At 46.3% G+C, this 25,610-nt stretch overlaps 1 protein-coding gene across 1 annotated transcript in view; it reads right to left on the reverse strand.

Moving 5' to 3' along the window:
- Positions 1-7,814: 7,814 nt before the first annotated feature.
- LOC111145157 (sorbin and SH3 domain containing 1) overlaps positions 7,815-25,610 on the reverse strand; it is a 163,774-nt gene continuing 145,978 nt past the window's right edge. The window contains exons 27-29 of the mRNA XM_022499852.1: positions 17,369-17,427; positions 14,226-14,338; positions 7,815-11,164 (exon numbers count right to left, since the gene is read on the reverse strand). Of these exons, the coding sequence (XP_022355560.1) occupies positions 11,097-11,164; positions 14,226-14,338; positions 17,369-17,427 (240 nt within the window). The 3' untranslated portion in view covers positions 7,815-11,096. The remainder of the gene's footprint in view (positions 11,165-14,225; positions 14,339-17,368; positions 17,428-25,610) is intronic.

A 25,610-nucleotide genomic window follows, 5' to 3' on the forward strand; every position in this document is an offset into this window, starting at 1 on the left:
AACTAGCAAGAAGGGAACCAGTCTGGCACCTTCCTCAGCAAGGTGATGGGAGGGGACGCTGGAGCAGAGAGCATGCAGGTGGAGAGGTGAGGTCAGACAAACACGGGCACTTAGCTGGACAGCACCTCCTGTGTGGGGTGTCCGAGAACCGCCCAGGAGCAAGAGGAAGGTCTGAAGGCTTTGTGCTGTGGCTTCCCATGATCTGCCTTTTGTTTCCAACACTCTGTTCGCTGTGTTGAAACACACGGAAGAGGAGGCAAGAGCAGCAGCAGGGGACCAGTAAGTGGGTTGTTGCAATAATCCAGGCGAGAGGTGATTATTGGCAGGGACCCAGGGTGGGAGCAGAGGAGTCTGCGAGCAGTGCTGGGATCCTGGCTCTATTTTAAAGCCTTTGCCGCTGGGTGGGAAGCACAGTACAGGAGAGGGGAGTCAAGGATGACTCATGTGTTCTGGCCATGCAGCAGCTACAAGGATGGAATGGCCATTAACTGAAATGGGGAAACCTGTGGGAGAAGCAGCTTTGGGGGTATGCTGAGGAATTTGGTTCTGGACATATTTAAGTGTCAGGGGCTGGGTAGGCAGTCCCGGGAGAGGAGGAACAAGCAGTTAGTTGTACGTAGGAGTCTGGGGTTCCTGGGGTGCCTTGGAGAAACTCAGGCAGGAGCTGGGCACATGGTGGGGGGAGGTTTAGACCCAGGAGTGGATGAGGGCACCAGGGAGTGGGACAAGAAGGGGACCAGGGATTGGGCCTGGGAGATGGGGAGGCTCTGTCAAAGCAGCCCTGGGGAAGGAGCCAGTGATGAGACGGGACCAGGACTGAGAGACGGGGTTTCCTGGGAGCCAAGGGAAGAGGGTTTCAAGAACAGGGAGTCTTCAGGTGTGTCAGAAAAGTCCAAGGAGTTGAGAATTGAGAACTGCCCATGGGATTAATGCTGTTAAAGTCATCAAGGGTCCTCACTGAAGAGCTTTGGTACGCTGGGGGCAAAATCCTAATTGGAGTGGCTTCAAGAGCCACAGAGCAGGAGAGCCAGAAACGGCAGGTGCACACCACCATCCGAGGCATTTCGCCATAAGGGAAGGAGAGAAATGAGGTAGTCGCTGGAGGAGGAACAGATCGGGAGAGGTTTTCCTTAACTGGAAAGGGCCATGGAAATGTTGCTGTTTATAAGGAACCTCATTGTTTTTAGGTAAACAGACACTATTGTTTCTCTTATTCTCTCCCTGGGCTGCCCCTGCTCTGGCTGACCCTCTCATGCCCCCTGGATGAAGGGTCAGCTTCCTCTGTCACATTCCTTTATGCAGCAATCCTTGAAAGCTCTGGTCTCTCTTCCTGGAGCCCTCTCCCCTTGTCCTCTGGCCTGTTTCACCCGGAGGTTCCCGAAAGTGTTCCCTAGTTCCAGGCCACCTGCTGTGGCACACCCCCTGCACAACAGCCACCTGTCTTGCCCCCAGTGCTCCATGTTAAGGAGCCCCATTTTCGTTCTTTGGAAACTTTTCACAAATACTAGAGACCATTCATCTACAGTTGGAGTCCTAAGTTAAAGTGCTGAGGGCACCACTAACCCCATAATCATTTTGTGGGTTTAAAGCACAAAGAGGTTTTGGCAAGTGGTATCAGCTGAGGGAGGGTGTTGGAGGATGAATTCTTAGCGACAAAGATGTAAAGACAAATCCAAGAGAAGTGTCAAGGAAGAACAGACAGGTCTTGTCAATAGTCGAATGACAATATGTGAGTGTTAAAAGCCTTAAACATGGGGTGCCCTTTGATCTAGTCTTTCCACTTCTAGCAATTTGTCTAGAAAAAAAAAGTAGGCATTTTGGGTACTAAGAGCATGTAAAAGGTTCGCCATAGAATTGTCCATAATTGCAAAATATTGGATACAGCCCATGTGTCAACAACAGGTATATCATGGCGCATTTATACCGTGGAATACCATGTAATCATTAGATAAAGATGTAGAGGTGAACATGTCTTGTCAGGAAAGGTATTGATGATAAGTGAAAAGAGCAAGTTACACACACACGTGTAAACACAAAAGAGATTATATCTCGTAATGATTAGGCGAGTTCTGTTTTGTTTCCATAACTTTGTATTGTTTAATTTAAAAAGTACAATAAAAGTAACGTAGAAAAAGTGGGTAATATTCAAGTTAGGACAAGAGAGAAGATTGCCCAGGCAACAGATTACAGAGAGCAGCTTGGGGAACATCCAAACTGAAGGAATGAAGAGAGGAGGAAGAGCCAGGAAAGAATTCGAAGATCCAGTGAGGGGAAAGGCAGGAAGACCTGAGGAGCCAAGATGGGAGCCAAAGAACCAGTGAGCGCCCAGGAATGGCTGCTGGTTAGTGACCCAAAGTCACCCCAGCTCTCTTCCACCATGCCCACCGCCATCGGGCTGTTTCTTTACAGCAAGGAGTAGTCATGGGATCAGCTCCAGCCAATGAGATGTGGGAAAATGTCTGGTGGGGGGCTTTTGGAAAAGATGTTCCTTCCTTAAGGAAAGCATGTGCAGAGAAAACCTCTGTCCTCTGTTGCTCCTTGTTTCCTGCCGCAAACGCAGTTGTGAGGATGAGATGCTCGGAGCTGCCGTGCCACCCAGTTAGGCATCATGAGAGAAAGGCCAGGGGAGTCAGATAGACTAGCTAGAGCCCATCTTCTTTTCTGTGAGATGAGACACATCTGTCACATAAGCTGTCCCATTTGGGGGCCATCTGCTATTGTAATTGAAGACATTCTTAACCGATAGATAATATGGAGTACAAATTCTTAGGCGGGGGGCTCTGAGCTTGGCAGATCTGTAACACTACATAGGGGAGCTGCAGTGCAGGTGACAAAGGGTGGGTGTGGTGAGGAAGTCTGAGTACCGAGGCTGGACCACACTTTGGAGAGACTCATGAGTGGTAGAAGAGAAGATGACATGGAATAGGCAGGGGCACCTGGATTTTTCTTCCGTGTCTTTGCTGCTATCTTGGCTCTGGCAGAAGACTGAGGACATCGACCTGTTTTTGAATTTTTAATGTTTAAGCACATAGTAGGTGCTCATCAAATGGTTATCACTGTTAGTATTATTCCGTGAGGGCATTCTTGGAGATGTTATAATCTTTAGGTGAAGTTTCAATGTTCTGAGGTATACCGGTCTGCAGACTCATCCCAGCCGTCTGTCCCGGCTGTCTGTCCTGGCTTGGAGGCAGCAGGGTGCGATCAGTGGAAAATACACCGGCTTTGGAGTCAGACCGAAACCTGTTACGTGCCAGATATCCTTGAGCTGAACTCCTCTGTCTCAGGGGCCTCAGCTGTTAGTGGAGATCAGGGTTGGTATGAGAAGTAAATGAGAAAATGCATGAAAAATGCTGGGACAGAGTAGACACTGGAGGAACAGGAATCCTCTGGTTGGGCACTGTAGGTTGCCTTTCAAACATCATGTCATTTTCCTCCTTCGTAACAGAAACCATGTTGGTCCAGGTGTCTCCCCTTCCCCGGTGAGGAAACCCCAGCCCAGAGAACTGGAGTGGTGTTTCTGAGGTCTCACAACCGAAGCACCTGAAGCAGCACAGGAACCGAGGTCTTCTGACTCCCAGCCCAGTGTTGTAATAGCTCTCCCTTTGGGAAGAATTAGCACGTTTATCCAATATGACAACTAGGTCTTAGAACTTCTTTTTAAAAAACATTTTATTTATTTATTTGAGAGGCAGAAAGAGAAAATCAAGAGAGAGTGGGCAGGCGATGGCAGAGGGAGAAGCAGACTCCCCCTGAGCAGAGAGCCTGACGTGGGGCTCAATCCTGGGACCCGAGTAGACCTGAGTTGAAGGCAGATGCTTAACCAACTGAGCCACCCAGGCACCCCAGTCTTAGAACTTCTAAAGCGCGGTCTCCTTCTCCCCATGAAAAAGAGACAGCTGCTACAAGGGCTTGTATGACCTAGTCTTGGAAGTGACATCCCATTTCTTGTGCTGTAATCTATAGGTTCCCCAGGCCAGCCTTGGCAGAGTGCAGAAGGGCGTGAATACTGGAGGTAGGGATCACCAGAGGTATTCGTGGAAGCTGGCTACCACGAGCATCTTGGCATTATTATGAAGACAGTTTTGGCTTTATAAATCTGCTGAAAGGGCCTAGGGACGCCAACAGGCCCACGGGACACCCTTGGAGATCCAGTGACCTTGATGATACAAGGTCATGTCAATCTATGTGATTTAGGCTACTATCTAGAAGACGATTCTTGCCTCTCCCTCTTTTTTACAGATTTGTCAGTTTCATTTTTTAAAAAAGGAATCTCCATGCCCAACACGGGGATTGAACTCATGACCCCTAGATCAAGAGTCGCATGCTCCACTGACTGAGCCAGGCAAGCACCCCTTTTGGTATCACTTTAAAAACCAGTAAGCCAGAGGGGCCAGAGACTCTTAATGTACCCAGTATTTTGCCTCTGCTGATGTCAGGGTGAGAGTGCTAGAGGAGCAGAGTACTCGTGCCCCAGGACAGACAGCATAAAACTAGCGTCACGTCGCATTCGGGTGGCTCATCACAGGCTCTTCCATCTATGGGTTCATCGTCAATTTTCTTGAGTATGTTCAATCTGAACCTCCCGCCTGGCTAATCCATGCCACACATGACTTGTGGTGGTAGTAACTCCTTTCATTTGTCTGAAGGGCCTCAGCCAAGTGTTCCCAAGACAGGTTTGATTGCAACATGCCAAGACCTGGCAAAAAAACTTGGGTACAACTCATGCAAACATTCTTCATGACTTTTGAAATGCTAATCCTTTTTCCTTCAGAGGAGTCCTAGTATTTTTAGCATGTGATACAGTTGTGCCATTCCCTCAGGGTCACATCAAACCCCTTGTCTGGGGGGTCATCTTGTGCTCTCCACCATGTTATTCTCAAGACTTTGGCCTAAAGAGTTTCAGCACACAGCCTGCATTCAGCTCACGGGCATTTGTACTGAGAGGGCAATGGTATGCCATTTTCCAAAGCTTGTCACAGTAACGCTCGGAGCCTTGCTTGCACAGGGGAACATTGAGTTATCGATCCAGATGCCTTCTTCCTTCTTAGAGCAGCACACCCTTCCCCTGGCCTCTTCCTCTCCCCCAGTCCACATGATGTCAGTGAGGCTATCACTCATACTACACCCATTTTGGCCAACGATTAGTCAAAGGAAGGACGACCAGCCAAGTTGGACCTGGCAGGGTCTGGAATTGTTTTCAGGGAAGCGCAATGGGAAGGCCTTTTTCCCTAGAAAAGGGAGTCAGAGACCTGTAAGAATGAGCCCAGAGCTGCCTACAGCTCATGTTTCCTACTGCAGCAGTCGGTAGGTGAAAATGGAGCCAAACAAGTCAACAGTGCCAAGAACAAGACAAATACGAGAGTTTGAGAATCTGGATTCACTCCTGAGGCTGGTTCCAACTCCCTTCTTTCCAGCGACTTGACCCAAGAATGGCCAGTGGTGTTAGGTTTCTACCAATTATCATTGACGGGAGCCTTCAGACAACTGACTCTTTCCGCCAAATTACATTGTGAGGGATCTACTCCCTGAAGGAGCATGTGTTAAAAGAAAATAAGACAGCTGGGAATGCAAGTAAAGATCTAGAAAGAGGGCTGACCAGCAAAAAGGCAGACGAACCAAGGAACAGCTTTCCATGGAAGCAGATGACTGGGTGGTGGGAAAACAGACACTCCCATGGGCTTGGCGGGAGATTAATCCGATGTGATACACTTTGGAAGGCAATTTGGCAGTATCTCAAGATTTGAAATGTTCTTGCTCTTTGAGCCAATAGTTGTATTCAATGCAGCATTGTTTATTGTGGGGGGAAAAGCTGGCAATGTTTGCATCAATAGGGGATTGGTTAAGTAAATTATGGAAACATGTCCAAGCTCTATTGTTAAAGGGGGGGAGTGTATAAGACTATGCAAAGCTTTTGTTTATAGACGTGTGTGTGTGTGTGTGTGTGTGTGTACTGTGCAAAGAAAGCGCAGAGGACCATACAAAGGGTAGTCAACTGTAGTAATCTCGGTGGGGAGGTGACTGTAATTACAGAAAATTCTCACCTGTTGTTTGTACGAGTCTAGAATAATTTGAGATTAATTGCTGTTCTATGTCTGCTGCTACAAGAAAAAGGACTGATAACACACACATCCCTTCCTTCCTTATTAGTATTGTGAGTTCTAAGATCTCTGGCCCCAGAGGTTCATTTACTTATCCATTTACTTGATCAAGTGACTGAGTGCCAACTATATTAGGCACTCTTCTTGGTGCTGGGCACATAAAAGCCAAATGGAATCAATAACCTCAAGGATTTTACAGGATTGTGAAACAAATGATCAGATGCTGATGAGTTATGAAGCACAGAGGAAGAAAAGGGGGAGAGGATGCTGGGTGGAAACAGTAGGGTCCTCTTATACATAAAGTGGTCAGAGAAAGCCTTGTTGAGAAGGCAACGTAAAGATGTAAAGAGAGGAAGAAAGCCATGAAGAAAGCTTCAGCAGCAAGGGTCTTCCAGGCACACAAGACAGATGGAAGATCCTGAACTTGAAGGGTGCTTGACGAGTCTGAGCCCATAAGGAAGAAGAAGAAATGAAGCCAGAGGTAAGGGAGGGGGTGGGACAATGTACCAATGGACCTGAGGCCATGGTACCTCTCAGTGATGTAAGAAGCCCTTAGAGGGTTTTGGATAGACTTTAAAATGATCATTCTGATTGCTCTTAAGACCAGAGTAGAGGCAGCAAGGGCAGAAGTAGGAAGGCAAGTTAGAAAGTGACTAAGTGACTACAAGGACCCAGAGAGAAAATGGCTTGGACTCTAGTGCCAATGGCTTGACAAAGTTGGGTTCTAAACATCCTCTGAAAGTACAGCTGATGGATTTGTTGGAAGGGATGAGTGGCCTGAAAGTAGTGCCTGTGACCCTAGGCTCAGTCCTGAGGCTGTTAGACCCCTGGAAGACAAAGCTTCTCCCCTGTTAGACGTCTAAGCCCAATAAGAGGGATGCCACAGAGTCACCCCCAAGAGGTGGCAGTACTGAGTTGACAGAGGTGGAGAAGGACAGAACAACGGGAAGGGGGAGGATTGGTTTTGTGCACAGCAGGCCCCGCCCCACAGAGATGGGAGCGGTCCTAGCCACGGGATGCCAGGGGAGGCTGGATGCCTATGCCGCCATCTTCACACACTTGGTTTGCGAGGGGACAGGCTGCATTTTCACCCACCGAAGCAAGAGAAGGCGCATAGTTGATTTAACTCTATTTAGAAAAACCAAAGGCCGTATCCTTTCCATACCCATGTCTTGCGGAGCAAATCAAGACCCGCTGCACACATTTTATAAGGTTTTACCTTTTTTTAAAAAAAAGATTATTTTATTTATTTATTTATTTATTTATTTATTTATTTAAATGACAGACAGAGATCACAAGTAGGCAGAGAGGCAGGCAGAGAGAGAGGGAGAGGAGGAAGCAGGCTCTCCGCTGAGCAGAGAGCCCGATGCGGGGCTTGATCCCAGGACTGAGATCATGACCTGAGCTGAGCCACCCAGGCACCCCCATAAGGTTTTACTTTTGCTCTTAAAGACACATTATTTTTGTAATCAGAATGGAAAGCACGGTGGGATGGTCAACAGCGGCCAATTCAGAGAAGGTGACAGAGTTAGCTTATTGAGAAAGGAGTAAGGTAAGAAGTGAGGTCTTCCAGGAGCAAAGCCACATGGTATGTGATTAAGAAGGGAAAAGGAGATGATGTGATGTCGAAGCCGTAAATGTAAGCCTCCCCTGAGAAACTTGGCAAAGGAAGGAAAGAAACAATGAATGGTAAGAACAAACATATGCCACGCAATTCTGAATAAAGTTTATTAAATAATACATACAGCAAATGTAGTATCTCAACACACCCATTTATCAAATTGATCCACGGCAATAAAGAAAAATAAATGAAGAGAACAATCTGTTTCGGCATAGTACATGCTCTCCGTGTGTGATTAAAATGGCAACACTTTAAATTAATTGGTTATGTATAATGTCAGTTATTTTTCTCTCAGAATATAATCTTCTCTGTAGTGACCTATTCTAGCAAAAGAACTTATACCTACTGTAGATAAATAGGACTGCAAAAAATAAATCAAAAACAAAATAAAAAAAAAACAAAAAAACCTATAACTGAGATAACAATGACCTTCTCTCCCAGAAAGAATGATTATTGGAAATTTTAACACTTTACAATGGCTATTTTTGTGCTAAAAATCTGCAGGTGAATTATTTGGAATTCCTTCATTTAAATAAAAATGCAAAAAACTTCATGACTTCCTTATTTTACCCCCCTTCAGTTCAAATTTTTAAAATTATTTTTCTATACAAAGTAGGTACATGGGCTATACAAAGTTAAATATACATATTTACAGTCCTACTTCTTATGCATATGATTTTTTTTTTCTTTTACTGATCCGAGAGAGACTGCAAAAGTAAGTGGTTGGGGCTTGCCTTTACCCAGAAGCATGGCGAATATATCAAAATGTGTTGCAAGGCATGGTGCCAGTTAGTTGCGCTTGCTATTAATAAACCTGTATAAATATCTCGCATAAAAATAGGTATTTTATATTACTAAATGTCTGAGGACAAAAGAGCAATTGGAAACCTTGGTTCCTTGTTTTGTCATACATAGGAAGCTGAAGTTTGATGCAAATTTTGACATGATTTTGTTAAAGACTGGCAAATCGGTGAGGCATACCTGGGTTTCTGGAGATCTACAAATGCGTGAGGCTGGCATCATACATGAATGTGGCTTTACAAATTGGTTTTATTTTCTAGCTGTATTTAAAGAGGTGTTCAAAATTACCTACTGAATCAAGAAGCACCCCTCAAAAAAAAAAAAAAACAAAAACAGAACTATTAGATTAAGATTATTATTAATGGTTTGCATCTATGACAGACCAGGAAACACGTTAGCCAATATAGGAGTTAACATTCCAAAAATGAGTGAAATGCTGTCGTGCAAAATGCACGTGCATATGCACTTGCACTATATTCCCTCAGAGAGAGTCAAAGAGCACCCCCGGGGGAAGTGGACCTTCCAGACTTCCAGGGAGTCTGATTGAAAGACTCAGAGAGGCTCCTTCTACCCAGGAAGCTCCTCCCCCACCACTGGCCCCCCTACCCCCACCATTAGTTCCATAGCCTCATCCCTTGGGGTTAAGGCTCTTCTCTGTCCTAGTTAAAAACAAATGTCTCCAGGAAGAAGTTAACACATTCCTCTTTTCAGTCATTTACACTCTAGTGTGAAGGAGTCAGCAGCATTTTCTTTCCTGAGACAAGGACTTGAAAGGAGGACAGGGAGAGAATGAGGCTGTCTGATGGGGGCTCAGGGGTGCAGAGCTGATGGGTGGCAGATAAGTGGCAGAGACAGAAGGCAGAGGCACTAAAGACAGACTCTGCCTCCTTGTAAGGACTCCAGACTCTGGGACAATGGTTGGGGGGCAATTCTGAGCTATATGCAGAGAGCCAGGATTCCCGTACACAGTCCACCTACCTAGAAATGCTCTTTTTATTTGTGACCTTGGATGTGTATTTGTGGGGGAGGATGAGAGTCTGAAGACTCTGGAAACAGTTCCAAGAATTTCTGGCCATAAACTACCCTCAGACAAAGGTTCTTCCAGCAGCCTAGTTGTTCAAGAGTGAGCTCATGGAGAGAGAAACACGACAATGCTTTCTAGAGTGTCTCCAGGGAAAGATAACCTCCTCCTCTCTCATACCCTTCTCAGCACATATCACAGTCTCTCTTGACCCAGTAGTTTTGTGTGTCTGCCTCTCCCGTCACCTCTGAGTTCCCGACAGGCGGGTGGGCCAGTCCCTATTTCTTCAAGGGACCTAACAGAGAGGCTGACCAACATCCTCAAGATGGATGGAGTTGTGACTGAGCACCTGGGGTGTCACAGGGGCCTCCTTTCTCCCACGTGACTCCACAGAGGACAGACCTCCCGGGAGCGGCAGAATCACTACCTCGCACATAGGGCCACAGCCTCTGTGCCTTCTGCTCTGAAAAGAAGCCTCACCAGGGTGGGGACCCTGGGTGACTACCTTGTGGGCGGTTCCTGAACCTGCTTCGGGGAGTACAAATGAGGACACAGTGAGTGTAGGGCGTGGGGCATGTCCTGCTCCTCGGTGGCGCCAGCGTCCAGCATACGATGGTGTCTGTTCAACAATTCACTGAACGCCATCCCTGGTTCTCTGAGAGAACAGGCCTAGCCACCTCAAAATGCCCTGACCAAAAACAATCCAGAAAAGAAAGGTTAGCACTGGCAATCTGGTAAATGAAATTGTGCCGAAGGTAACCATTTACAAAAGTCAGTGATATGGGAAAGGGTCACGTCGCAAGCGACCTTGACAGCTACAGAACTTCCTAACGTCATCACTTGGAAACACAACTTTAACTACCTGACCTGGGCACCCCACTTCCACCAGCAAACCTCATGTGCTTTTCTGTCTGAACACCAGGGACATTGGGGGCCACGGTGCGTGCAGGCTCAGTGCACAGGGCACCTTCACGCTCCCTCCATTGCCCCATGTTCCCCAGGAACGAGGCACATGGTCTTGGAGAGCCTCGTAGCCTCCACCACTGTCCAGGGGAGGCCTTGGCTGCCTAAGCAGATTTCCAGCAACGTTGGGAAACCGGTGGGCTCTGGGGTGGCTGGGGTACGGAGCCTTTGGAGAACGGCTGGGGATCTGCCTGGTGTCCCGAGGGCTGCTTCTGGCTAAATGGTCACGTCGAGCCAGAGCTGGTCAAGGCCAGGGCAGCAAGAGGCATTTCTGACCTCACTGATCCTGGACTGTGTTACAGGTCAGATTACCCAAGAAGGGGAGAGGCGGGGAAGGCTTGGAGTGGCTCCCAGAAGCAGCTAAGTAAATACAGACTTGCCTCATTCCTTTTTCCTCAGTCCGGCTTGCCTGATATGCTGTCAGCGTAGACAGACTCGGGCTTTAGACACAATACTTCTCTGTCCCTCTCTTTTGCTTCTTACTTTATCCACTACATTAGTTTTCCTACCAACTCAACGTTTAAATAAAGAGACCAGTTCATGAGTTATGCTTCATCCTCCAATAAAAAATAATCTCCGGTTTTCAATCTTCTTATAGATACAAAGGCTTTACATAGTTGCCTGGAAAAGTACCAAATTGCCTTGTCCTTCTTGAAGTACCTATAGAAAAACAAACAGAACATAAGCAAAATCAGAAAGCTCACCTATGAGTTCAGAGTGGGCCCTCTGTTGTTGTTGTTTTTTAAATTAATTTATTTGAGAGAGCGAGAGTGCACACACATGAGTGGGGGGAGGGGCAGAGGGAGAGAGAATTCCAAGCAGACTCCCCATCAAGCACGGAGCCCAACTTGGGGCTCAATCCCACAACCCTGAGACCATGACCTGAGGAAACCAAGAGTCTGACGCTTGACGGACTGAGCCACGCAGGCGACCCTGGAGAGAGCCCTTTGGTAAACTTGCAGCGTGAAGGACAGCATGTGGTTTCCAAAGCACTTTTCCCTGTCTTATCTCTTTTATGCTGCAAAATAATGCTGAGTCGTAAGCCATGAAGGCACTCTCGGGACTACCCCCAGCCCCCTTTCCAGACGAGGAATGGGAAGCCCAGAGAGCTTAAGTCCCACAGTTTAGCAAGCATCAGAAGCAGGCTTGGAACCCAGGACGCCTGACTCCCAGCCCACTGCTCTTTCCAATACTTCTCCTTTTTGGAAAAAGATGAACCCATTTATTCAACACAAGATACCAGGGATTTAGAATTTCTAAACTGTAGGATTTCTGAAAGTCCTCTGGATAAGGGCACACATCAAAAGGAAATTCCTCTCAGAAGCCCCTGCCTGAGCCCTGGACCGACTCCTGTTTCTGCTGCCCACCTCGCCAAGGCTCCCGCTGAGGCAGGAACACTGAGCTACGGGGGTAGGAGGCCTTCTTGCACTGTTCCACATCCCGAACTGCCGGATCCCTAACCTGGCTCCTTCCCTTGGGACTGACTCTCTAAAGCTGGGGCTGAGGGTGGTGGCAGATCCAGGCCATGTCCCTGGTCCGTACTCATTGGCCAACAGCACAATTGGGACAATTGCATCCTTTTCCCAGTTGGCGTGGATACAGCTCCATGACCCCAGGGACCACAGCTTTCCAAGCAACAGCTACCGGCAGGTTGGAGCTGTTGCCTGAAGCTAAAAGAAAGCATCAACGCTAAAGACATCTGAAAGAACTGGTTGACCCCTGAGGGAGGACCCCGGAGGAGGCTGCAGAGAACTGAGATGATAAGGGCCAGAGATGCGCTCCTATAGCTGATTCGTACCTTCCCTTAAGGACAGGAAAAACGAGCTCCGCTGGCTTACTTGATTCTCCTCTGAGCACTAGGCTCCATTCTGAAGCATTTGAGGGATTGAGGCATCCCCCTCACCCCACCTCATGTTCTCATAAAAAATGTAAATAGGGGGCACCTGGTGGCTCAGTGGGTTAAAGCCTCTGCCTTCAGCCCAGGTCATGATCCCAGGGTCCCAGGATTGAGCCCCGCATCGGGCTCTCTGCTCAGCGGGGAGCCTGCTTCCTCCTTTCGCTGCCTGTCTCTCTGCCTACTTGTGATCTCTGTCAAATAAATAAATAAAATCTTTAAAAAAAAATGTAAATAGTCCTGGAGGGGTTTAACAGTGAATCTACACCAGAGCTGCGCTCTCCTATGACTGGCACGGGCGGCAACCGGGCACTGGAAACGTGCCCAGTCTGAACAGCTACGCCCAATCTGCAAAATACACATCAGAATTCCAAGGCTGAGAAGACGGTTTACAATCTCCTTTTCTTTTCTTTTTTTTTTTTAAAGATTTTGTTTATTTATTTGACAGAGATCACAAGTAGGCAGAGAGGCAGAGAGAGAGAGGGAAGCAGGTTCCCTGCTGAACAGAGAGCCTGATGCGGGGCTCCATCCCAGGACCATGGGATCATGACCTGAGCTGAAGGCAGAGGCTTTAACCCACTGAGCCAGCCAGGCGCCCCACATTCTTCTTTTCATACTAACAATTTTTTATACCGATTCCATGTTCAAATGACAATATTTTGAATGCAATAGCGTTAATAAACTATATCCCTACAATGTTTCACGGGTTTCATATTACTTCTTTTAAGGTGGCTTCCAGAAAATTTTAAATTCCATTCACGGCTTGACGACACTCCATTGGAGTGTTGCGGACTTCGCAGACCTGACTTCCTTCTGATCGGAGTAGTTCGAGGATGCTGAGGGGCCACAGGTTTCTGGGGGCCTGGGGAGGATGGGGCAGCTTTCTAAAAGGCCGATAAGTCCCAGGCAAATCTTTCTGGCTTCCCATGTCTGCTGTGGCCTTGCCATTCTCACTACCCCAGCCCTGAGAGGACTACACGTTAAGAAGGATTTTCCAGAGAGATCAGGAAGGAGCTGGTCTTAGAAAGGAGATAAAGGTAAAGCCATTTGTACAAGGGAAAAACAGAGGCAAAAAGTGAATCAGTGGCTCCCAAGAGCATATTTGTGCCTGAGGAGAAAGAACAGAAGCTTGGGGACAGATACTCCTGAATCTGAGTATTGGACCCACGACTGGCTACCTGGGTGACCCGGGATACTTATGTCACCACTTTGGGCTTCAGTTTTTGAGTCTGTGAACTCAAGATAATTCTTGTGTCACGGGCTGTTTATCGAGAACTTCAATAACAAAGTATATTGAGCAAGTATCTGCTTTGTAGTAAAATCTCAAAAAATATTGATCTTTCTCCTGTTCTCTAATGGTGAATCTTTTGTTTTAATTAAGCATGTTGCTTTGATTAAAGTTATGGGAAGCCTGTAAATAAGTAAATAAAGTCTTTGGAATGTCTACACATACGCTTGAGTTTCACGGTTGAGACCTACGCTCAAATTCTCTTGTGTTGTTTCCTAAGAGTATAAAATAAATAAAATTTTCAAATGTAGAACAGATAAAATGCACAACAGAAATACAAACAGAACTCCAGTAATCTGACAACTGCCCTCCTGTGCAGCTGCACTGGCATGTTTAGATTTTGGGTCTGGTACCATTACTGTCACCCACACGGTCTTCAGAGCAAGCATAACGTGAGTGACCCAGTACGCCCGACAGCAGACCCCGATCCGAGAAGGTTCTGTTTTCTGTGCAGCGAGGACTGCCTTTTGCGTGGCTTGTTGCTCCTAGTTACTCCTTCGATACACAACTAGTAAGAAAAGCATGAGGAGATCACTTACCAACGAACCATCCATCATCGCATTTTTCCATGACATCAACAATATCTCCATCTCGGAGTTCCAATTCATCATCATTCTGGGGTATATAGCTATACAATGCTTGGTAGCTAAACCTAAAAATGAGAGACGTTAATTCAAACATTGACAGGATCAAATAATGAATTTTTAAAGCCCAATTCAGTTAAACCAACACATGGGTAGTGTTTCATACTCATCAGTGGGGATGGAAGTATTTTACTGGCTACTTCCCTGGCAGGGTAGACTTTGGGGAGATCCACTCAGCATAGAATAAGGAAATGAAGACTGCTAGGGATGGGGAGCCTCTGATGAGTAAGATTATGACAAGTCCTTTTATTTAGTTTCCTTTTAGTTACAGGAGCTAAACATTTTGTTTAGATCCTGCCACTTTATTATTTTTTTTAAAGATTTTATTTTTTTATTTGACAGAGATCACAAGCAGGCAGAAAGGCAGGTGGGGGTGGGGGCGGGAAGCAGGCTTCCTGCTGAGCAGAGAGCCTGATGGGATGCGGGGCTTGATCCCAGGACCCTGAGACCATGACCTGAGCTGAAGGCAGAGGCTTAACCCACTGATCCACTCAGGTGTCTCATAGATTACCCCTCTATTTTTTTAAAATATGATTTTATTTATTTACTTGACAGAGATCACAAATAGGCAGAGAGGCAGGTGGGGGGGTGGGCAGAGAGCCAGATGCAGGCTGGGATCATGACTTGAGCCGAAAGCAGAGGCTTTAACCCACTGAGCCACCCAGTCACCCCAGATGCCCCCTCTTTAAAGTTAACCAAAGTTTTTCTTTTTCTTAACATAGGAGAATGTATGTAGATTATCAGGGACAATCAGAAGTTAAAAAAAAAAAAAAAAAAAGAAGAAGAAGAAGTAACTTAGGACCAGAGATAGACACTATATTCTGGTCACACACATTGGAGAGCATAAAAAAATTTTTCTATATATATGCATATATATGTATATATATAGGTGTATTAATATAAAGATATAAAAAGTACATTCCAGTTGCTTACCTTGAGTTTCTTAATATGCTAATACATATTTCATTGTTTTTATATTTTAAAGTTTTTTTTTTAAAGATTTTATTTATTTGACAGAGATCACAAGCAGGCAGAGAGAGAGTGGAGGAAGCAGGCTCCCCGCTGAGCAGAGAGCCTGATGTGGGGCTCGATCCCAGGACCCCGAGATCATGACCTGAGCCGAAGGCAGAGGCTTTAACCCACTGAGCCACCCAGGTGCCCCTTTTTTAAAGTTTTTAAGATTTTTTTTTAAATATATTTGACAGAGAGAGGTAATGAGAGAGGGAACAAACACAAGCAGGGGGAGTGGGAGAGGGAGAAGCAGGCTTTCTGCTGAGCAGGAAGTCTGATGCAGGGCTGGATCCCAGGACCCTGGGATCATGCCAGACGCTTAACCGTCCAGGCCACCCAGGTGCCCCTAAAAGTTTTTATTTATTCATTTAAGTAATCTCTATACTCTTGACCCCAAGATCAAGAGCTGAACTCTCTTCTGACTGAGCCAGGCAGGTGCCCCTTGTTAATTGTTTTTAAATGTGATGTCCCTTTCCCAAAATTCTTGAAAGCTTTTTGCTTTCTTTCTATCCCAGTGATGTTTGGGAGTAAGATTTTTATTTACTTGTTAGTTGGCCTAAGGCAATCTGGTCTGTGCTGTTCCGTCTGTCCTGACAACAGCTCACTGGAGGATGCTGGCCCTACTTGTGATGAAATCTGACATGGAAAAGTTTGTTTTCACTTATTCACTTATTCAGCATCTTCACAATTCTGTGTATTACTATTCTGAAACACAACAGTAGCGGGCAAAACTCTGCAAATGAGCCAACCAGCTACCATTTCCAGTAGATGCCAGCGAATTCCAGTGAGTGAGCAAATGAAACTAGAAACGAGGAAGAGAAGCCAGTCCCCGGGAAGGAGAGGTTCATTTTCCTCTGCTAAAACTAAGGGACCATTTAATTTTATACATTTATCCAAGTGTATTGATAATCAGTAGATGCCTCTGTCTACCAGAAAGAAGTTCTGCAACGAGGCACGAAGAGTTGCAGGTAGCTTTCAGTTAGAAAGCGAATACATTTTTGATGTTTCCATACTTGCCTGCTGTGTCCATCCAACTTGGACTCCTCAGAATGCCTCATCTTCCCCTTCACTTCCACGACGGCTGCCTTGCTAACCTCAGCTCTGGGAGATGACTCTGGATACCTGCTTCTCTATCCTCACTCCCACATAGTGGAGACAGGTGGGTCCAAGGTCCCAGACAGGTGGGTCCAAGGTCCCAGAACCTCACTGCTTGGGTCCCCCAATCAGCTCTAATTTTGGATGGGCCTCATGCTGCTTAGGGTGCTGTTCCGTTGAGTCCTTTCCCCACATGGGCCTTCTCCAAGTTCCCCAAACACACCATCTACCCTGGGTCTTTGCATGTACGGTTTCCTCATCTGGGAAGACCTTTTACCTCCCTGTTCCAGCTCTCAAATCCAGTTTGTCTTCTTTTCTTTCCTTTCTCTCCCTTCCTCCCTCCTTCCATCCCTCCCTCCCTCCTTCCCCCCCCTTCCTTCTTCTTTCTTTCTGTAAGCTCTACATCCACATGGGGCTTGAACTCATGACCCTGAAATCAAGTTGCATGCTCTACTGACCGAGCCAGCCAGGGGCTCCTTCAATGTGTCTTTCAATGCTCATTCCAAATCTCTCTTCTTTTGGGAATGGAGTTTACCCTTACATGCTAACAGCACAGGAGATATTCAATGATTTTTTTTTTTTTTTTAAATGAGTAGAACTCTATTCCTCTAGGCAGAATGAATAACTCTTTCCTCTATATTCCCACAATACTAGGACTGAAGCCAGTCACCATTGCCCTCATTTGCCCCTGGATGGCAGTTCATTCTTTCCTGGTCTCTATCTTTCAGTAGTCTGTGACCTCCTTTAGTTACTAGCCCAGCACCTGTTTCGTGTTGGCTGATGGGAAACATGGCCTCAACTAGAAATCCTCAGAGAAGCTTGGGGTGACTTGTTCATTCCCCCAGATAGCTGCCCCATACTTGGTCAATGACCCATTCTTTAAAGCCAACAGTCTACTAAAAACATGAGAAAGGAAGTTCAAGTGTACTTACAAATCTTGTGAGGTTTGACTCCTATCTGGGGTGACTCTTCGCTGCTGGGCTTGAGGTTGCTGAGAAATGATTAAAGATGATTTATTGTCAGAAGGGGATACCTTGTGATGAAAGTCAAGGGGATGAGAGACAGTGCTGCAGTAATGAACAGATTTTTCGGCAATGTTTATGATCTCATTGCAAACTGCTTCCTGTGAGTGGCCCCAATATCCAGAAACCCCCATAAACAGTCAACATGGGGACAAAAAACAAAAAACAAAAAAAAAGAGAGAGGAAGAGATGTAACATTCCAGACGAAGCACATAAGTCCAGGGAAACAACAGAGTTGAAGATCCAGGTTAAAAAAAAATAGATATTCCAGTAGTGGAGTGCAGGAGGGATCCAGGTGTAAGCATGGAAAAAACAGGTAAGATACAGAAGAATTTGGAATTTAGTATGAATATTAAAAAAAAAAAGGCAGCAGTATAAAAGCCTATAATTAGTGAGCAACTGTCACAAATGGAATAACTTCAGGATAGAAATGCAAGTATGGATTCCCCGATCATGCACTAACCGTTATTTTCATCCCACATGTAGGCAGAGTACAGATATTGTCTCTAAATTCCTCTGCTCTCTGAGAGGGAAGGGGTGGGCCTAACATTTCCCTCTGGGACAAGAGCCATATAACTCTCGCAAATAATGGCTCTGCGAGTTAGCCAGGCATTACTCCAGCTGAGACTCTAGAAGTCAGTAAGGATTCTCTTTAGAAAAGCTACGGTCTTATTCAACAGGCATCTTACCACATAGCTCTTTTCAGATTCTGTGAGATCAGGTCCTGCTCTCAATGAATGATGAGAAGGCTGTGATCACCAAGCAAATTATAAGGGAGACATTTTAGCAGATGTCACATTGGAACGGATTCAAAATAAAAGTGTGAGCAAATACACGTACCACACCATCACACTCGATGACGCAGGAGACTCATGGCCTACGGCCATCGAGTTTCCATGACAACACGGTGGACGCACAGGAGAAAATGCAATGTACAGAATTAGAAGCAAGCATCCAGGCACTGGAATGGGAGGTTAGGGATATGAGCACAGTGAGCTGAGCATGAACACAGGGTCCCCAGACCGGCAGGAGAGAAAGACACAGAAGGGTTGCCTTAGGGAACAGTTATAAGCCTCCACAGACACACACACTGGTCCTTTTGCTCTCAACTGGTGAGCATCTGCGGAGGGGCTGCTGCACCAAAGCCAGTTTCAGTTATCTTGCTGACTGGAAGCCTCCGCTGGCAACAAAGGCTCATAAAACTAACAGGTATGCCACATCTGCGTACTTATGAAAACAAACAGAAATGCTTCTGATAAACTCCTTGGTGGTATCTGAAGTATCCGACAAGACTGTTTCCCCGGAGAAGTCTGCACAGGACACCCTCCAGCCAGGTAGGAGTTCAGATATCTCACAGGGCAGAGCTTGCTTCCAGAAATAGGACGGGGTGTCCTGACACAGCTGCAGAAATGAACCCATCACTCTTCACCCACCGGCTCAGCTACCACCTGCTGACATGGAAACGCAGGTGCAATTATGGCCAGGCAGACCCATTTTTAAAGTGGGTCTCCCACAGGATAGGCTAGGAAGAGTGTCTGGAATCATCTCCCCGAGAAAGGATTCAATTCCAAGCTCTAAGAAATCTCCCTAAATAGGTATTTGAAGAGCCATGCTTCTTGGAAAAACCCTCTAGGTAACGTGTACCAATAGCAACAAGCCCTGGTAACTCGGGGCCTTCTAGTAGGACACTCAGATCTTTTATATACGACCCACTTGATTCACAGAGAGGCCCAGGGCCTCCCCTGAGGTCACACAGCAAGTCAGTGGTAGATCTGTCTTCTGGATTCATCTACTGTCCCACTGGATCTTTCATCCTTAGACCATTTCTCACGTCATTAAGAGTGTTCACGGGTATTATTTTCCACGAGTCCCACAGAAACCCTGGAGATAGGCAGAACAGGGTTTATCATTCTGTTTGATTTTAAAACCCAGGAAGCTGATGCTGGGGGAGGGGGGAGTTTGGGGCATGCCCCAATGCCGTAAAGCTAGCAAGAGGTCAAGCTGCTGGGCTGGCCCTCGTGTGTCACCACACCATCCCCTCATGTTCATCTCCGCTGTAAATGGCCTCATCCTTTAGCATATCTCAGAGGACCAAATGCCACCCCAGACATCACTTCTGTATTCCTGTCCTTTTGGGAAACCTCTTCAAGTTCTGTAAACTTCTTCAAGACGTCAATCCTTTAAACCCTGGACTCTGGCAGGAGTAAAGGAGGAGCCAGACCTGCCAGAGGCCTTTTCAGGGTCCTTCTCTAACATCTCAGGACCTGCTGGTCTTTGCCAGGTGACCTTGTGTGGCCCCAATCACCACCCATCCAGCTTCTGGATCAAGGCTTCTATGTAATCCCTTCCTTGATCTCAGGTCATCGCCAAAGTAACAGTATTTCCAAGCACTTGCTATGTGGGCTTTAACGGGGCAGAAGAAGGAAATGTACTCTGACAGGAGGATTTTGACAGGAGGGAAAACTCTATAAGTTCGAGCTGTCCGGTAGAAGGGCTGCCTGGAGAGGAAGGGAGCAGCTGATCCCAGCCACTGTGCTGTCTGTCACTCGGTGGGATGCTGTGGGGGGATGGCTTCTCAACCCTTTGTGTGTGCTGCTATCAGCTTGGAGCCCTGTTAACAGGCAGAGTCTGAGTGGACACACCTGGGGTGCATCCTGAGACTACATTTAAAAATTTTTATTTTATTTAAATTCAATTAATTAACATGTAGTGTATTATTAGTTTCAGAGGTAGAGGTCAGTGATTCATCAGTTATATCACACCCCTTGTCATTCCAGCACATGCCCTCAAGACTCTACATTTCTGCTGATGATGCCTCTGATGCTGGCCCACAGATCAATCTGGGAGAGTAAGGCTGTAGGGGACCTTAATTATCCTTCACTGAGATTCTTTGGCTAGAATGTGCCAAGACTGATGAATGTGGGTCACACCTCATGAAAATGAAAGTTCTCATAATAACCAAAATATTTCCAAACTGTGTCTGTGGCCTAATGACCTCAGGTCAAATGCAGAACAGAAAGAGGATGTGGACCATCTCTACACATGGTGGCCAAAGCTTACAGAAGCCCTGTAGCATCTTTCAGTGAACTTAATCTCCAAGGAGTGACTAGACTTGATCATCAAGCAAATAATTGTTGATTAAGAGAGGTTTGGTACATCAGATATGTTAAAAAGGACCCGAATATTTTACTAGCCCTTTTTTGCAAAGCACTTAAAAACAAACACACACTCCCAGCTTTCAAAGCACATAGAGATCCATGACCTCATCTGACTTTTACATTAACCCTTTGACTTAGAGAAGATGGAAAGGACTTTTAAGGCTCAAGGAAGCATGAAGTTTGCACAAGGGGACAAAGTCACTGAATACTGAGTGCTCAGTGTCTAAGTGACATACACCACTTTCTTCTTGAGTCCCGCTGGGACAGCTAAGATCACAGCAACACCTAGCTTCTGCCCTTTGTGACAATAGGTCACTTCTCTTCCTGAATACTTTTTCTTTATGTAAAAGGTACAGTGTGTGGTAACAGATACGGTCCAGTCCTCAACTTAAGGATGCACAGTACTGGAAGGGATACTGACCCAGCTAATACCTTCCTTGGTTTCAGGTCATATGCAAATCAGAGGATAATCGCTATCATTGCCTTCACATCTAGACAAAGTTGACATCTAGTACAAGCTTCAGTCATCCCCGAAAGGTAAGGATGATTGGACTCCTTACCCACAGTTTGTGGAAGAAAGGACAAGAGCAAGATAAACATTTATCCTACTACCTAAGGTTCAACTTCTCCCTGTTTGAAATACATTCCTTACATTTAAATCAAACATATCATGTAGTTGGGATAGAAACCAGTTTTTGATTGGGGGTGTGTGTGGCAATGTGGACCCTCAGGAGAGATGGAGACCACTGATATCCGAGGCAGGGATTTGCCCTTCACTTTGAAGGCCATTTACCTCCAGATTTTTTTCCTTGAGGCATTTATTTTTCTTTCCCTGGCCCCATTTTCTATTTTATTTTATTTTATTTTATTTCATTTTAGAGAGTGAGCACAAGCAGGGGGAGCAACAGAGGGAGAGGGAGAAGCAGGCTCCCCACTGAGCAGGGAGCCCAATGCGGGGCTTGATCCCAGGACCCCAGGGTCATGACCTGAGCCGAAGGCAGACACTTAACCAACTGAGCCACCCAGGTGTACCTCCCCCGGCCCCATTTCTAACTGTGTACAGCTTTATATATCTTTTCCTCTGAACCTATGCTAATATGGTAGCCAATAACACTTGGCCAGTATGAAATGTGCTTTAAGTGTAAAAATATAAACTGGGTTTCAAAAACTTAGCACAAAATGTAGAATGTAAACTATATCACTAATAATTAGATTGATTATATACTACCATAGAATTACATTAATAGTTTAAATACTATAGTAGCTATGTTGGACTAAATGAAATACATTGTTAAAATTAATTTCACTTATTCCATTTTACTACCAGGAAAGTTTAAATTACATACATGATTTACATTATATTCCTACCAGATAGTGAGGCTCTGAACCCTCCCTGCCTGTACTGAAGCCTAAAAGTAGACAGAGTTCTAATTACGACCTCAGCCAAGATTAAGAATAAAGAGAGCATTATCCTATGCCAAGCACGTTTCAACCTCTTGGAGATACATTCGAGGTTTTGTTTTTTTTTTTTCCCCCACATGTTTAGAAAAACAGCCATCAGCAGCCCCCCCCCCCCCACACACACAAGCTGCACTCCACCCCCACAACCGACAGCAAGCAGGGTTAGTTGCTGATCTGGAAACTGTTTTGCGTCTGTATTTGCACACACACTCACAAACTGCCCCCCTTGGCCTGGACTGCTGGTTTTATTCTCCCCAAGTGAGCAGTCCTGCAGGAAGCCTTGCTCAGCTGCCTTTCTATCTGCAGTTCACAGAAGACCCCCAGGAATCTGACCCCAGCCTTCCTTGAGCTATTAATCCATCTGGATCCACAAATACCTGGTGCTCCCAAGGAGTTAGCAAGGTTCTTGTCCAGCTTTGGGTGTGTGCCAAAGCCTTGAAACCCCAAATAAACTCTCCATAGGGTAAAAAAACAGCATGAAGTCCTGGAGATGTGAACAAGACTAAGGACCTCAACCTCAGAGTGGTCCAAGTCCCCGGAAGCATCACAGGTCCCTTCCGCGCTCCTGTTCCCCCATCCGCCTCCACACTCCCTGGCCCCCTGTCTCAGTCACTCAGAGATGACATTCCTCAACCCACTGCACACACCTACCCTGTCATCTTCTCAGACCCCACCCCACCTCTCTTTCTGGTGACCCACACTGGCCTCTCAGGGGAGACCAGACTGGGTGCAAGGAAATCTGGGTTCCAGGCCAGGCTACAACACTAATTCATGGTCTTTGGAGCAAAATGTTGAATTTCTCTGGATTTCAAATTCTTAGTAAAATAAGAGGATTGGACATGATTTACATAAACATCCTTTTTGGCTCTGAGGTTCTCGCATAAAGGTCAAAGGGCATGCATCCTATGAACTGAGAGCTAGGGTCTGGAAGTGGGGGGCTGACCTGGCTTAAGGACGGAGGCACCTCACTCACGGCCCCCTGAGGACCGGATAGAGGGTTTCTGACGCAGCCTCCAGATGTGGACGGAGGGCTTCCTCTGGCAGTGTGCAGTTGCCCTGCATGGTGGCTGATTCGCAGCTCTGGGAACACCATAGGCAAACTTGGCCAGAGGAGCCAGAGGCCTGACTGATTCAGGCTCCTGGCTTTCTAGAACACTTCCACAGGACCCTCACAACAGGACCAAGTTCTCCTTGAGCTCATTAAGAAAAAGATCCCAGCTTAAACAAAAAACAAAATTACAACCAATCGGTCCAACTGTTCCCTACCTAGATACAGTCTCCTTGCTCCACACAGAACACATTCCTTTGTCATCACTCGAATCTGATCACAACACCAAACTCAAACGCTCAGCCTTCTTGTCATGGTCTACAGTGTGTGATCTCTTTCCCTCCTAAAGCAATCAGAGGAGAAATGGCAAATGTGTATTCAAAGATGAAGAAGCAAAAGCTTTCCAAGAGGACGCCTTGATACCCAAGGTGAGAGAGAACAGGGAGAAGCACTAAGTTACAGAATGCAAATTTTACGTTTTCTAAATTCTGGATTTATGGAGCACAGAGTGGAAGGATTCTTCCATCTTCTACTTTCTCCTCCTCCCTGCCCCGCCATCTTCCTCTCTTAGGTGGAATGGGGTAAGGAGGATAAAGCACGCTGCTTCTCTATCTTTTCCCTGTTACCCTGATATCACGTAACGGGTATTTACAGAGTCCCAGGGACAGGCTCTGTGCCAGGTGTGTTAGTCTCCACAGCCTCTCATTTCATCCTCGTAACTCAGCAGGGTGGTCCATATTTACCTCACCCTACGAAACTACAACATGTGTGAGCTGGGAACTGAGGAGCCCGGATGTGAACCCTGAGCTCTCAGACCCTGGGTCCTGTACACCCCACTCCACCCTGATTCTTCATACTTGTGCTCTGCCTGAGTGAACCAGCAGAGTAGCCGAAGAGATCACTGACCAGGAGGTCAGCTCAGGAGGTCCTCTGTAGCAGGCATGACTGTTGCTATAGCTACCTGCCATGGCTCCTAACACCTTTGGAGGGGTGGACACTTCAACTTTAGGTCTTAGTTCCCGACTTCAGGTGTTGAGAGAACACCTGCTGGTTATTTTTGGAACTGTTGCCAGAGCCCCTCTCCATCCCGCTCTTCGTTAAACACCGTCCGAACACATTTAAAGATTTCCCTTCCAGGTGAGGCAAAGGAGAATGCTTCCCATTTTCAGCTGGGTATCTTACCACTTCTGATTTCCTTAATTTCCATGCTCAAAGCAGGCCTATGTCTCTGTTCTTATCTTTCTGGGAACAAAGCTAGCTTCCACATAGTAAGGGGCATCCCCTCTGAATCCGCCAAAGCCTGTTTCTGTCATCACCTGAGCGGCATTCTCTGCTCACCTTTCTCTGAGGCTGTGAAGTAGTTTGTCTGGTGCTTCTCAGCAGCTTTGAGGACATACGGCTTTCCCAAATACTGATTTCTATCATTGACTGGCTTCCTTCCCTTTGGGACCCAAACGAATATTGTGAAAGTTTTGTCACTTTTCTCATCTCACAATAAAAGTAGAATAGACTAGGGGCTCTTGACTTGGGGGGAACGGACTCCCAGGAAACTCTCGGATGGACTCAGGGATGGATCTCCTGAAACTTGATGCAGAATTGTGTGTGCACGCCCCTCGTCGTCCCCAGACTACTGGCCCACAGTCCACAGCTCACCTCACATTCTCAAAGGTTCTGTGACCCAAAAAAGTCTGGGTCACTGGAGTAGAGGATCTGAAATGATTCTTTTTAATTCAGAAATTCTATGAGGATCTCTCATGCTCACTGTAGGAACGCTTAAAAACCAAGGCTGGATGCCAATCAGCAAACGGTGCCTCTCTCTGGGGAAAGCTCAGCAAATAGTTGATGATGCTAATGACTGAAGATTTGTAAGATGATCTTCCCCTTCATGGTCTTGATCATCCTAAATCTTCTTGGCCAAAATGACACCCGACAGAATCCAAGAATTTGGTGGGTAATTCTGAACTCTTGGGCGTTTTGTACACCCCCCAAATGAAGGGGAAAACTTTCCATTTTTCAGTTGTGAAGGTCTACAATAAGCTCCTTAATTAAAATTTTGAATTTGTTCTTTTCTCCCCTTTTCAGTCACACAGGATTTTTAGCTAATCATAAAACAACAATGCTAAAAAGACCTTCAGTTCTCTTGTCTAAATCTTTTGTTTATGGATGAGGAAGCTTCCAGAGAAGGGAAGTGATTCATCCAAAGACACACGGCAGGCCACTGGCAGCACTGGGCCAGAGCCCAGGGATCCCGACTTCCGACACAGTGCTCTTCCCACTACACTGTGGTTCCCCGAAACACCCCCTGCCCTTTATTCATAGCTTCCGCTGTCCAAAGGACACACACCTAAAAATGTGAGCAACTGACCCAATGTGATTTCAGTTTGGGAGTCTACAAAGGTGTGAAAAGCCAAAGCTTTCACAAGTGTTCATCCACCCCCAGAGCTGGGGGAGGCAGGGGTGGGGCTGGACTGGAGAGGTGACGAAG

Source organism: Enhydra lutris, unplaced genomic scaffold (genome assembly GCF_002288905.1).
Source record: "Enhydra lutris kenyoni isolate GAN:26980312 unplaced genomic scaffold, ASM228890v2 scaffoldscaffold12, whole genome shotgun sequence".
Taxonomy (NCBI): Eukaryota; Metazoa; Chordata; class Mammalia; order Carnivora; family Mustelidae; genus Enhydra; species Enhydra lutris.